The 14,980-nt window shown below is 41.4% G+C and overlaps 1 protein-coding gene across 1 annotated transcript; it reads right to left on the reverse strand.

Moving 5' to 3' along the window:
- Positions 1 to 933: 933 nt before the first annotated feature.
- Positions 934 to 14,714, reverse strand: LOC139446827 (WD repeat-containing protein 82-like). The gene is made up of 9 exons (XM_071228165.1): positions 14,533 to 14,714; positions 13,601 to 13,698; positions 11,992 to 12,058; positions 10,050 to 10,149; positions 8,423 to 8,539; positions 6,720 to 6,875; positions 5,087 to 5,156; positions 3,808 to 3,950; positions 934 to 2,298 (listed from the first exon to the last, which is right to left on the reverse strand). The coding sequence occupies exons 1-9, from the start codon at positions 14,691 to 14,693 to the stop codon at positions 2,269 to 2,271; spliced, it is 942 nt and encodes a 313-aa protein (XP_071084266.1). The 5' UTR covers positions 14,694 to 14,714; the 3' UTR covers positions 934 to 2,268.
- Positions 14,715 to 14,980: the final 266 nt, after the last annotated feature.

Here is a 14,980-nt window from a genome sequence, read left to right on the forward strand (position 1 = left end):
GACACCTATTCTGCATATCATATTTCTATTATCATCAACGCTTCAAGGGTTTGATATACACTATGTTTCTCCATAAATATGAACACATACGGCTGCTATTTTAAACAATCGAATCTAGCAAGAGGGATGCCGGGATGCCTGGTTCAAGCAAGAGGGATGCCGTTATGCTTGGTTCAAGCAAGAGGGATGCCGGGTTCAAGCAAGAGGGATGCAGGGTTCAAGCAAGAGGGATGCCGTGATCCCTTGTTCAAGCAAGGGGAATGCCAGGTTCAAGCAAGAGGGATGCTGCGATGCCTGGTTCAAGGAAGGGGGATGCCGGGTTCAAGCAAGAGGGATGCCTGGTTCAAGCAAGAGGGATGCCGTGATCCCTTGTTCAAGCAAGGGGAATGCCGGGTTCAAGCAAGAGAGATGCTGTGATGCCTGGTTCAAGCAAGAGAGATGCCGTGATGCCTGGTTCAAGGAAGGGGGATGCCGGGTTCAAGCAAGAGGGACGCCGGGTTCAAGCAAGAGGGATGCCGTGATCCCTTGTTCAAGCAAGGGAAATGCCGGTTTCAAGCAAGAGGGATGCTGCGATGCCTGGTTCAAGGAAGGGGGATGCCTGGTTCAAGCAAGAGGGATGCCGGGTTCAAGCAAGAGAGATGCCGTGATGCTTGGTTAAAGGAAGGGGGATGCCTGGTTCAAGCAAGAGGGATGCCGGGTTCAAGCAAGAGGGATGCCTGGTTCAAGCAAGAGGGATGCCGGGTTCAAGCAAGAGAAATGCTGTGATGCCTGGTTCAAGCAAGAGAGATGCCGTGATGCCTGGTTCAAGGAAGGGGGATGCTGTGATGCCTGGTTCAAGGAAGGGGGATGCCATGATGCCTGGTTCAAGGAAGGGGGATGCCGTGTTCAAGCAAGAGGGATGCCGGGTTCAAGCAAGAGGGATGCCGTGATGCCTGGTTCAAGCAAAGGGATGCCGTGATGCCTGCTTCAATGAAGGGGGATGCCGGGCTTAGCTTACATCACACAAATGGCAATAAATCTCCCGAGATGTGTGCAACATGTTTCACAGCCTTGGGTCTGCCTGCTCTACAAGTCAGACAGTGTTAGGGTTCACACAAAATTCATGTACAGAGCAGGGCGTTTCAAATAGCCTCATTTCAGGTCTTACTGAAAATAGACACACGTAACTACTATGCCGCACATCAGTTCAACATATTCGTGGGTGATGGAGGAACACATTGTATACAAACCCAGGAAATAATGATGTAGTTTCATGTTCACAAAAAAAAAAGTCATTTGCTCCCCATGTGACTAGAGAGACATATTTCAAACATCTTTCAGTATGTTCAGTTAACTTTGGGTACACAGAAACCATGGCAGATCAAAACCCGAACTCCGGCCACAGCATCTCGATCATAAAGAGCTGACCACCACTGTTGGTCCTTTCGGACCAATGGCCATCGCAGCAGTGTTTGAAACTAAGTATTTCAATCCAGGGACCCCTTGAATATTTAACTTTTAACAATAGGCTTTGACAAAGGCCCTTGATCTTTATGCTTATTTTCGACCACTGCAAAGCCTATGAATAAACGAATACCCAGCCTGCATCAAAAACCATTTCATGTACAATTACAAGTCTGCCGGCATCATTTCAACAGATTGTATTCATATCAGATATTTTTAGCAAAGCTTACTAGACCAAAGATATTTTCACTAGACTAGACTAGACTGATTTAAGATGTAGACTATTCCACACCTGCTATATGGTTGCTCAAATCCTTCACAAAGAATTAAAATAACAAAAATACACCTGACAGCTTGAAAGAATTCCACTTAAAGTATCCTAATAAACAGGACGAGGAATGAAAAGGTAGGTTTGTAACAGCAGCGACTGAAAAAGAATCAGTCCCTTTTCATCCAGTAACTAAAACATGGCGATCATGGTTATGACTGTGGGTGTGTTGAGATTCTGTCCTGCCATCGGCCATGGTAACAATAGGGTGAGAACTCTGATGGATGTAAGATGTACTGTGTGGGTGAATGATGCATATCCTGAGCTTGGCGTGCAGTCTTTGTGTAGCGGACATCCGCGTCTCCCGTTCTACAGCCGATTGTTTGCCCGAGCCGATTGTTCCCCAGCGCGGCGTAGGATCAATCCTAGTGTTCTGATTGGTCGGGCAACTGGGGATGATTATGGCTGAAGTACAGCTGCCTTTTACACTACAGTAAATCTCATGACAACATTTATCACACACACTTGGATGTATGTCCACACTCTAGGTGAACCGCTCAGTCGTCAGTTACTGGTAACCAGAATGCCTGAAATTCAAAAGCATTTATTGTAAGTATATTTCCTATACAGAGATTTCTCTAGAATTCTTAAAAGTGCACATGGCAGGCAAATTGGAAAAATCCTTATTTTGTTCAAAACTGGGACTTGGTAAAAGTTAAATATTTTCTTAAAATCAGAGGTATTTTGAGATGGCATTTAATGCAATAATATTAATCAAAGCATTAAAACCGGTTCCTATTTATTATTTGTTTGTTTGTTGTTTAACACCAAACTCCGCAATAGTCCAGCTATATGATAGCCGTCTAAATAATCAAGTCCAGACCAGACAATCCATTGATTGACATCATGAACATGTAACCACGCAGTGACTGAAGACCTATTCTCTACCCGGATGTTCACGGGTCTATTTATTGGTCTTGCAATATGTGAATACAGGTTACTTCTACAAAGACATATAATTAGCTATGAGTTATATATATTAATACATTGCAACATGAATTGGGAAATGTTTAGTTTAAAATTTGGAATTGACAATTGCTGAAGACTTGGGGCAGAATAGTAGCCCCTGAGCAAGTCTAGATAGATCTCTGCTATATATATATATGTATGTTTGTTTCTTTGTTTAAAGTCAGCAATAATCCAGCTACCAAATAATCAAATAAGGACCTCATTCCACAAATCGATCGAAATGCTAAGTGTATCGAAATGCCAATACTTTAACATAGGCTCACGACAGGTGTAAAGCTACGATGACTTTGTGGAATGGGACCTAGGCTGGTGGATAGTATGAGCAACATTGCATGCCACCAGGTCACGATGACCCAATCAAACTTGTCACGAAGCCGGACCACCCGTTTCAATGGGAGCTTGGGACCTATTCTAACGCGATCAGTATGCATGAAAACACAGTCATACGCATATTGAAGAAGGATGTAGTTCTCCATCATAGCAATCAAAACAAATTACTGATCTGCCACGTCTAATAATAGTAGAAGGCACAGAGTGACACCTGTGGTGGCAAGTTCATCTCAGTCTGCCCCGATTGTGTTTCCAGGTTTGTCAGCACCACAACCGTGCTCGTGGTAAATGCCTGAGACCTGCATCACTTAGGGCTTGCCTTCAACATTAACTGACACACCATGACATAACTGGAATACTACTCAATTACTTCAGTTTACTCAACAGTTCCAACTGTTTTCATGCAGAAAAGCCTCAAAAGAAATCTTCAATTTTGTTTTGTTTGTTGTTTAACGTCACACTCTGCAATATTCCTCATGTTCCTGAATGACGGCAGCCTGTCTGGTCTGAGCCTGACAAACAAGGAAACTCAAAGTGACACTAGTCATAGACATTTTATTTGGATGAAACCCAATGATGCAGACATACCAATCATAATCTAAGATTCAAACCCAAACCCAAGCCCAGCAAATCCAGGCAGGGAAGGGACACAACTCTGTGCAGCAGACAGCCACACCCTAGACCACTGTTGCCCCCTGTAGATCAACAAGTCAGTTTGACAGGCACACAGAACTCACCATATTTGTACAAGCTGTGGCAAACATCATGTATTTGGGGTTGAACTGTACATGTTGGATGGGTCCCGGATGATCCCCCAGTAGCTCGGCTATCTTCTTCCCTGTCTCTGTGCTCCAACAATGTATCTTGCCATCCGTTGAACCTGGCCACAAACAGTTTCAGGACATTCAAATCACATTCAAATCAATCAGCATCAAGGTTTTAAATATGAATGTAAACAGAAAGTTCCAAGTGGATATTGATGTGGATATTTTATGGTTATTTGAGCATCATGGCTTCTTCACTCAAAGGGCGACTAACGAGGATAAGATTAAAATTTCCGGATTGAGGCGGTACAAAAATTAATTATTATCTTTTTTGAAAGCTGTTGTGATTGGCTCATGAACTCAGGGATCCTATATTTAGAATCGATGGTCAAAGTTCACTCAATTCACCTGACCTCCAATGGAAGTTTATCGTATATTCAAGCAGGGAGATGTTGGGTTAAAGTAAAAGATCTTATTCTAATGAGATTGCAGAATATTCAAGACATCTCTCATTTCTCAAACCAGTGAGACTTTTCTGGAGGAATATATCAGTGTAAGCATGACAAGAGTGCAGGTACCAGCATGTGAACAGTTATCTTCCTGCAAGACTCAGTGATATATCTAGGATATACATCTAAGTGCTTTGAGCAGGCAAACTGGGGAGAAACATGTTACCTTGCTAAAAATTGGGATGTTTTTAAAGTTCTTATTTTCAGATATTTTAAGATCGCATTTCAACACTACATTAAATCTAATAATCTAAACTTATAAGCCTCTTCCTAATTTTTGGTCCTGTGGACACCACAACCAAACCATCACATTTGTTAAGACTGTATTTACATGAAATAGGAACTTTTTATTCCCTTTTGGGATTTTTTTGCCAAGTCTAGACTAAACAATCCAGTGATTGACATAATGAGCAACGATCCATGCCACCGCAATCAACCAGGCCAGACCACCTGATCCATTAAGTCAGCTCCTTCAAACTGCACAGGCTGCTGGGGACCAATGCTAATGCAATATTCATTCAGGATTACAGAGACCTAACTAACCACAAACATTTATCTTTTACTTTGCTAAATCACTCAAACAAGAAGCCAGAGGTTTGGCCAATTACTCCATGCTTGTAAAATAAGCTGAAAAGAGTGGATATATTACGGGGAACCTACTGAAAATCAATCTGTTAATCAAGTTCAACCTGGAAAGCAGCCACTTTTGACTGAGGCTGCGACATGTGACAACAGCTACCTACCACAGAAGACGTAGCGCGAGTCTGGACTGAAGGATGCCTCTAAAGGCACCCCCTTTTGGTTGGTGATCCCCTGAAAATAACAACATAGCAATTAGCTGACAGTTCCATACATCATCAATAATTCACAGGTTTGAAGACAATACGTTTCTCCATCCCTGTGAATACATACTGTTTTGTGCAGCGTATGCAATGGGCTTTACAGTCTGCACATTGCTTCAATCTCAGGCAATGGTAGGTAGTCGTCGCAATTCATCGCTACACTGCTGCATCAGGCAAACTTTTCACGATACGATGCCCAATACACTTAATTTGGCATCGATTTACATTTAATCCAATATCGATTGTCCATGCTTATCTCGCATCGATATCAATAAGCAAGTACAAGGTATTTTTGAAAATTCCTCATAACTTTTGTGGTCGTCTTTCGGATACGACACTAGCCTGATAAGACTGACCATCTTTTTCTTGCTGCATGTCATCATACACTACCTAAACTGTTTCTAATTTTCTCATACAGAATAGTTAAGTTCACTCATAAGACATGTATGTCAGTTCCTTATGAGCGAGTTCATGGACTCTATTCCCAGTCTAATGACTGGGTTTTCCGTTGAATATATCATATATGCAGTATCAAGATATTTATCGTATTACCATGATTACGGCTTCGGTATTGAGATATATAACGAATCATGTGACGCCTGTAACATGACATCCCTAGTGGTAGGACTTGCTTGTCTTACACACAGACTTGGACTCATTTGAATTCACTGCATTAAACACAGCCTCATTTTGTGGTGTACAGAACACCAGTCACAATCAGGAAAATTTAAGCAACGTTGGTCACGTGGTGAATGTGTGACCGCATGGCTAAATCAAATTTTACATTTTAGAGCTTCGGTCCTGCACCACATGTAGTGCCTGCAGAGATTTTGTTTAAAAACCTGCCTCTGCTCTCACCCAGCAGTGAGTGGATGACCGGTATGATGACATGGTGATGCGACTAAACTTTCTCGTGCTTCTCCCAGGGACACAAAACTTGAATTTGAATCCACACTGAGTCACTTACATGGGTAATACTGTCTAGCAACGATGAGCACCTTTCCAAGTTGTAAGTCAGGCACTTTATAAATGCACATTATATCATATGGGTAAAATGATACATTGGAGCACAAGTGCATCGTGAGTTTACATGCGATGATACAGTATATGATTCATTTTCATCACCCCCAATGTTTTTGTCAGTGCGATATTGCAAAATGTGCTGTAATCAGCTTTTCAAGTTCACTAGAAAAAATATTCGCTACAATCATAGACTTTTCTCTCTACAGATAGCTTTTCCTTTGGAACCTGCTCTGAAATATTAAGTCAAGAGGTTTCCATGTGATTTGGCATAAAAATGTGCATTGCAGCATATGTTGTATCATGACCTTGCCATATAGTTTCAGCCCATTCATATTACATATTGATTACCTCACTAAACATGGACATTATCATGCCTCCATGTCAGAATGACGAGATCTGATTGGTCCACCTGATCTTGATAGAATACAATGAGTAAGTTCAGAATATAACACGATTTAAGAAGAGGAAAATACCTCTGGAGAAGACAGGTTATTTAACAGCAATTACTTACTGCATATATTTGAAGAGGTGCCCCCTGAAATGCATCAATTAAGCGGAGTACAGATCCGTTCGTTGAGATGAGAATAAGCTTCCCATCAGGGCTAAATTTGAGCTGTGTCCAATCACAGTCCTTGTCTTGTGGCAGCCTGAAGGTTGTGAATGGGCCCTGCAAATAGATCAAATCTACATCAACACAGATCACGATAATATCACGAGCACTTGGCAATATTCCAGTTCCATGATAATGACAGCCTGTTTTGTTGGTTCGTTGTTTAATGCCGCACTCAGCAGTTTCCCAGTGTATGATGGCGGTCTGTAAACAATCGAGTCTGCACCAGACAATCCAGTGATTGACATCATGAGGTGAAGTGAAATGGGGTTTAAAGTCGCGTCCAAGATTGTTGCACTTATATAGCGCTGTGCATGCACGTGTATGTGTGTGTGTGGCTGCTTGTACTAGTCTGGACTGACGCTGATTTATAGTGCTAGCACACTGAGATACCATGCCGCAGTTTGACATGAATACCCCACTCAGACACAGTATACTGACTCCGAGCCGACCAGTCCTTGTTTTAGCCCCTTAATGCTGAGCGCCAGAAAGGATAACAACAGATTGACAGCATGAGCATTTATCTCATATGATGACATGCATCATCCAAGTCAGAGAATCTGACCACCCGATTTTGTCAGTCGCCTCCTATGACAAGCATGAAGACAATTTCAACAATTAAAGGGGGCACGAGTAGCCCAGTCATCTAAGGCGCCACGATTCGCTGTGCAGAGTTGCGTCCCTTGGGCACACCAGAAACCTTGCATTGGAAACACGTCAAAGATGTTTTGACAGGTTTTAAGAAATTTGGAATGCAAGGTTTACTGGACACAAACTGTTGCATATGATACAGCTGTAAAAACATAAAGTGTCCACATACAATTCGTATCATGCCCCATTTTGCCAGTTGATAGTGAATCCTGTGGGAATTCCGGTTTAGAATGTTTCCTCTGCAACCTATGCAGGTCAAAAAGGCAACTTAATTGATTGGGTACCTTCTCAAACCTCCTCAAAACGTTCCCAATGGTCAAGATGAGTTTAATATCAGACTAAAATGGCAACCAACCTTTTTCAGTTACTTTTACTTCTAATTTAAATTCATCACGTATAATCAGCTTAACATGCTAAAGATCATCCTCTGTATCTCGAGGCCTAGCATTTCCATAAACCTATACTACCCCTGGATGCATTCCTGTGGTTCTCCTAATGTCAAATTACCCGAAATTGATTTGCTAATTTGATTGGCTCTGCTACTAGGTCTAACGTACCAATCGGAATGCAAGTTACAAACCAGCCTCAATGTTGGGTTGGCCAGTCCCATTGATAATGATTGAGTTTGTGAGAAAGAGAACAGTGAACAACTGACTGACACACACAAACAAAGCCCTCAAACATCTTTTTAATAAAAGGATGTCTCCATGTCCTTTAAAACTAGCAATGGCTTTGGATTCTAGGTAATATGAGTTACCTCCCTTACCCTCTCCCTTGTGTCGATGTTTGATACGTCAGTAAAATTTTAATGAAAATCAAAGGCAGGTAATTTGCAAAGGCAAGATCCATGGGAACGGATCCAGGGGTTAGTGTAGGGTTGCTGATATGCTGGCCCCGGAGATAGAGGATGGCTAGAGATACAATAGTTGCTTCACCACTCAGTTCTCTCTTACCTTGTCAAATGAGCGAAGATCATACAACTTCACACTTTCTGAATTAATTCCAGCTGCGAAAATTAATCCTTCTGGGTCAAATGCTGCCACAGGTCGCCCAGATAAATGCATCAGTCCCTGAAACAAGGTGTGATCTTATGAAGGTGGGATAACAAAGAATAGCACTTGGACGCAACATCTAAAACGAAGTGATTTGGTGAGTGAGTATGGTTTTACGCCGCTTTTCGCAATATTCCAGCAATATCACGGAGGGGGATACCAGAAATGGGCTTTACTCATTGTACCCATGTCCGGAATTGAACCCGTATCTTCGGCGTGACAAGCTAACGCTTTAACCACTAGGCTACCCCACCACCCCGATGTGATTGGACTTTCATCTGACCAACCAGAGCATCTCTTACCAGAACGAGAAAATGAAAGTCTGAATGTCTTCTCTAATCATGCAACCTCAAAAAGGTTTACAAGGGTGCGGTCCGAACAGGTTGTACAGCTGATACTGAATGCTAGCCATTAGGGCTGGGACGAGTCCAAATTTACTACAGGGGTACCACAGTGGGTCTCAGGGGATGCCTCAAAATGTCCCATAGGGAACTTTTTTAGCATAGCCCTGGGAAAACGTCTTTACATACATGTATTAAACAATTTGGTCATTCATTCAATGAAGTTGACTTAGCCACCCGACCCGGGTACCCGAGTTACCCGTCCCAGCCCTACTAGCCACTGTCCATCTCTCGCTTCAATGTGATAAACATTTGAAACATAAGAGACTTTCCATACTGACCATAGTGCACGGGAAGTATTGCCATACGATCTCGGCCATCTATTAGACATTCCAGAATTTCCGGATGTTCAGTTTCCAAATTTTGAACCAAGAACTACGTCAAAACTATTTGCAAACAATTTTAAATGCAGACTTCCTTTTAAATCATTTCATTGGTCGATCAAAGATCATTCTGATGTGACCAGCAAGGGGATGTTCTGATATCTTTGTGTAGGAGAAGTGAGCACTAGGACAAGATTGTAGTGAGATAGCCTATCACTGCAGCTGTACATTCCCACAGGAGAATTAGTTCAGCAACCTGTCAGGGCAGCGCTTGCTTTCCTTAATGTTGAGTAGTTCAAAGTCATTTCTCTAGGCATATAATGATATAGGTACAAAAGATACATGCCCGATATTTGCAGCCTGTATTGGAAGTTGTTCTTTCAGAATACAAAATTACTTGGTAAAACCTTTGAGGCAAGGAACTTGATCATGTTGATAACTTGAATAATATGTGTTACTTTGGTGTTTCTTTATGTGGTATTTCTGCAGGGTTCACTCTAGGAATTTTCTGACATGGGCCCTTTATGTGAAAAATGTCATATATTCCAGAGGTACGTCCATGCAGCACAATGTTAAAATGACCCATTGTATTTGAAAATGTGAAAAAATCTCAAATTTAGGAGCTAAAAGCACAAGGCCCCACCCTAGAACTATCCCTGTTTCTGGATTGTATCTTTTTTAATGTAGATAACAGAATATGTTTTAAACCTGCTTTTACTGTATTCTAAAGGTGCTCCACTTTATGTGCAAAGTCTTATGGGCCTGCTCAATAGTGCTTATGCACAGGAGTTTGCTGCCACCTACCTGACAATTTTGCGATCGCAGATCCCACAGACGGATTGTCTTGTCCATGGACCCAGACAAAAAAGTGTCGTCTATGGGGGACATGTTTAATGTCACAACTCTGAAAACAGAAGATAACAAACATAACCACCATTCCAGTTGTCATCCGGTTTGGAGTGCTATAACAGCAGGGTCCATAAATCTGACTAACAGATTCTGGTAGAACTGATCGACCTTCATCATGTTTGTTTTGTTTGTTGTTTAACGCCACACTCAGCAATATTCCAGCTATATGACAGCGGTCTGTAAATAATCAGGTCTGGACCAGACAATCTAGTGATTGACATCATGTGCATCGATCCAAGCAGTTTATATCGATGATATGCAACAACCAAGTCAGTGAGTCTTACCACTCGATCCTGTTAGTCGCCTCTTAGACGCAGTCGCCTTTTACAGCCAAGCATGGGTTGCTGAAGACCTATTCTACCTGAGATCTTCCCGGGTCTCATCATGTTTGTATTTACATGGCTTATTTGTTAAGTTATAGAACAATTAGCAATACTGAGAGTGAGTGAGTGAGTTTGATTTAACGCCGCTTTTAACAGTATTCCAGTTATATTGCGGCGTGTCAGCTTAATGTGGGAGGAAAGCCCGATGTGATGCAGGTCTTCAGACGTTTACCACTTCAGTGAAACCCACAAGCACGGGCATGGTGCTGACAAACCTAGAAACATAATCGGGGCGAACCGGGATTTGAAGCCTCAATCATAGGTTTCTGACGTGCCTAAGGGACGCAACTCTGCACAGCGAATCGCGGCGCCTTAGACGACTGGGCCACCCGTGCCCCCAGCAATACTGAGAAGAATGAGAGTTGGAATCAGGGTTGTAAGGTATACACTATGTTCCTCCATCACCCATCGATACATAGCCATTATGCAGTGTAGTACTAGTAGTAACACATGTCTATTTTCAGTCAGCTCATGACATGAGGCCATTTATTACTCATGGAAGTCAAATGAACCTAGCTCCATGCATGAACTTTGTGTGAAGCCTACCATTGCCAGACACTAAAGCAATGTGTAGAGCTGATATGACACATGTTCCCCAGACATGGGTTTTAACTGACTTTAGATGTCCAGTTTCCACCCTTGCCGAGCTACGCTGGAATTTCTGGGCTCGATCGTAGCGGCAACAGTGGCTATTACGAGTTTTGTACCTTCTATGTCCCCACTACTGACCAATCAGATTCCACCTCTAAAATCGCTTGTATTTGCTTCAAACAAAATGACGGCACCCAGTGAAGACGATCTGATCAATAATCGAATTCTTTATAAAACAGGTTTTACCTTGCGAAGTGCATCAAATCACTTGAGCATCTTGATTAAAACATGAAAAGATTTGGAAAATATCTATAAAACCAATTGACAGTACACATCCTCAGCAAATCCTCCAATCGAAGGAATATGGCATAGCAGTTGCCATGTTATTAATGAACCGGATGTCATTTTGTTATGTGGTTTTGACTGGACTATGCATAGAGTTGTTAGTCCAGCCAAAATAGGACTACATAATTCAGCAAGGGCAGAAACTGGACTTTTAAGGTCAGTTAACTCCCTTGCTTTGGGAAGATAGATACCACAAGACTATGGCACATGCTACACACACTATCAAGCAGGAAATACTGGCTTTGTGCCATGAAAGCTGAGCGTTCATTGGTTTCCCTCTTGCTGGATGCAGGCCTTTACTTGATTCGTTGGTTAAATATAGCATAACCATAGCATATGTATTCTCATGTGATTCAGGAACATAGTGTTAACAAACCTGGGAAGTATTGATAACAAGCTGGAATATGAAAGATGGCAGTAAGTCGGAGGGAATTAAGTCCCTTGGGCTCATGCCAGGATGCAACACTTGCAAGTCATCATCTCTCAGTTATTTTTTAAAGAAAACGTTGTATACTTACTTTTTTGTGTGCCCCGGAAAATACCTGATGTATTTGTTGTCATGTAACGATAAATACCGTATGGTATCTGAAAAAGAAATTGCCATCTATGACTATCTTCAAATGTATACATGGCATCAATTCTACATTCTATTCCAAATCTCAGCACTTTAACATACCCAAGCATTTCATTAGTCACTGATAGTCAAACCCTGTAAAAGGTGTGTGTCTATGTGTGTGTTGTTTAATGCAGCACTCAGCAATATATGATGGCTGCCTACAAACAGGGTCCGAAATAACTGCCTGGCCGTGGCTGGTAACTTTTCTGTCGGGCTGCAAGATTTTATTCTCGATCTGCCCGACTTTCTGGCACAAAATTTTAAACCAACTTACATATTCAGTTTTATCGTAACTCCTCGTAGATTCTCAAATAATTGTCAGCATTATTTCAACTGAGTCAACATGCAATTTATGATGCCTGAGTGTAGGAAGGAAACTTTGAAGATGAGCAGGTAACATTTATGGGCAACTTGCCCAACTGTTGGGTTCTAAAATTATTTCAAACACTGCCTACAAAAATGTCAGCCTGCACCAAACAATGCAGAAATTGATATTCTGAGTAACGACCCACACCATGAGGGTATGAAGACATGCAACAAAACCAAGTCACTGAGCCTGACCACCTCATCCTTTTGGTAAATGTGGGGGCCTATTCTCACACAGAATACCTACGCTTACCCCAGTAATGCAACAGCGCACCCACCCCTATTACTGTCATCTCTGCAGCATATCCAACACTGCCCCACCTCAGCTTTGAGCCACTAATAATTAAGTCAAATGGATACTTGATCAAATCTTTATTAATAATGTGCACATGGATCTATATACACATGCTCAGAGGCTGATATTCGACCCCAAGTATACAGCAATGTGTCATTAAAACTTCCCACATTGGAATTAAAAATTTCTCAATTCATGTTAATACAGTGAGTGATTGAGTATGGTTTTACGCCGTTTTTAGCAATATTCCAGCAATATTACGACAGGGGACACCAGAAATACATAGGAAGAGGTTTTAATGTTTAGTTTTACATTATTGCATTGAATGTAATATCCAAATACAATGCTAAAAAACAATTTGCTCAACAGGGACGCTTAAGATTACAATCCTGGATAATCCCTGATATATTTTATGGTAGGAGGGGGCACAAGGAGGAGACACTACAATGAGACCGCCTCTGTAGCCTCGTGGTAGAGCATCTGCCCAAAGAATGGAAGGACAGGCTTCGATCTCCGGGTATTTCATACCAAAAGACGTTAAAAAACAGTACTTGTTACCCCGCCTGCATTCGGCAGTAAGGGGCTTTATAAAACAAGGACTGGTCGGCTTGGAGTCAGTATACTGTGTCCATGTGGGATATTCATGTTAAACTGCAGCATGGTATCTCAGTGGGCTAGCACTGAAAAACTGCCATTAGTCTGGACTAGTACATGCAGCCACACACGCATGCATGCCCGTCACAATAAAAGTGCAATAATTTTTAATGGGACATTCAACCCCATTTCACCTCACCTCACCCATACTAAATGAATCAGAGTTCTTTCCAAATAGTATATCAGCATTGCTTACCATCGATTTTGGTTGAACAGTGCAAGGCTGTATTGACTGCATGGGTATAGCGTATCAAGTCCACTCCATATTTTTTGCTGTTCAAGGTCCTTTTAGGTCTGAAATGGAAACACTTCCCTCATAATCTTTGTTAAAGCATAATTCATTGACTATTTTTCAAGCAAATATGGGGGCCCAAATATGTAGTAGTGCTGATGTGTGAGTGCATATAAACTCAAGCTGGTGTTATGATTGTCTTTTATGCACACTAGCTCACTTATATGTGTTATAACCAAGCCAAAATAATGATCTTGACTACTGGGGCATGTTTAGGTGGACCTGTTGTATTTACCAGCACTAATTCATAACAGTATACTGTTTTCATTACCTTCATTACAAATATATATTTACACCTGTTAAGTCTAACATATTATCCAAACATGTCCATTACTTGAGCCCATACCACAGAGGCAAATACTCAAATTCTAACTATTGAAACAGGAAGGGGCAGAATTCACACTTTTTTTGTAAATAGGTCACACCATTTTCATAGTGATAGCATAAAATTACTATCAAACAGTATAAATATCCACCTCAATTTAATTTCAACACAACTGGGGAAGATACTGTGGATATAAAAAGAGTCTGTTATGTGAAATACACAGATGTGGACTGTCGAATGTTGAGAGTAAAAGTCGGCTACAAGCCAATAAGGTCATGTGAACTTTTCGTTTTAACAGTTCCCAAACCACTTCTAAAATATTGTTTTTGCATGCATCAACATTGCCTGCCTTTTTCTTCTCGAAATTACATGGTCGCTGGGACAGTAAGCGTTACTAAATATCTAATGTTAACGTGTGATGAGGGGGAATAACATGTAAATAAGGGAGTCAATGAATAGACTATTGTTTTGTCTCGGGGAGAGCCGGTGTCAATTTGCAGTCTTCACTTACGTTCCGTTTAAGCAATCATATATGACAATAGAATCATCGTCACTGCTTGTTATTATTGTTTCGCCATTAGTAGCGAAATCTACACTATTTATTCTATCCGTATTCTCTCTGAATATCTTTGCTACTTTGAAATCAATGACTGTACGATCAGAGAGCTTCATTTTTCCGAGGTAGCATGGCGGGCTACTAACAAGTGCGGACCTGTCCTGTCAATACGTAAATAGGTCATAAAACTGAATATCAGTATATTGTGGGTCCGTAATTTTTTCATAGGATTTAAATACTTTTCTGGTGAAAACAAAGGAGATTGTGGAATTTTTATCTAATGCAAATGTTTCGTTTTTCTGCGGAGTTATTATTTTACGCTCTTACAATCGACACACACTCTACAATACAACAGATTTCTCGGGTTAAACGGAAACACCCGAAGTGAACAGTGTTGTAACTC

This window comes from Haliotis cracherodii, unplaced genomic scaffold (assembly GCF_022045235.1).
Source record: "Haliotis cracherodii isolate W230 unplaced genomic scaffold, xgHalCrac1.p SCAF_6, whole genome shotgun sequence".
In the NCBI taxonomy this organism is placed as follows: Eukaryota; Metazoa; Mollusca; class Gastropoda; order Lepetellida; family Haliotidae; genus Haliotis; species Haliotis cracherodii.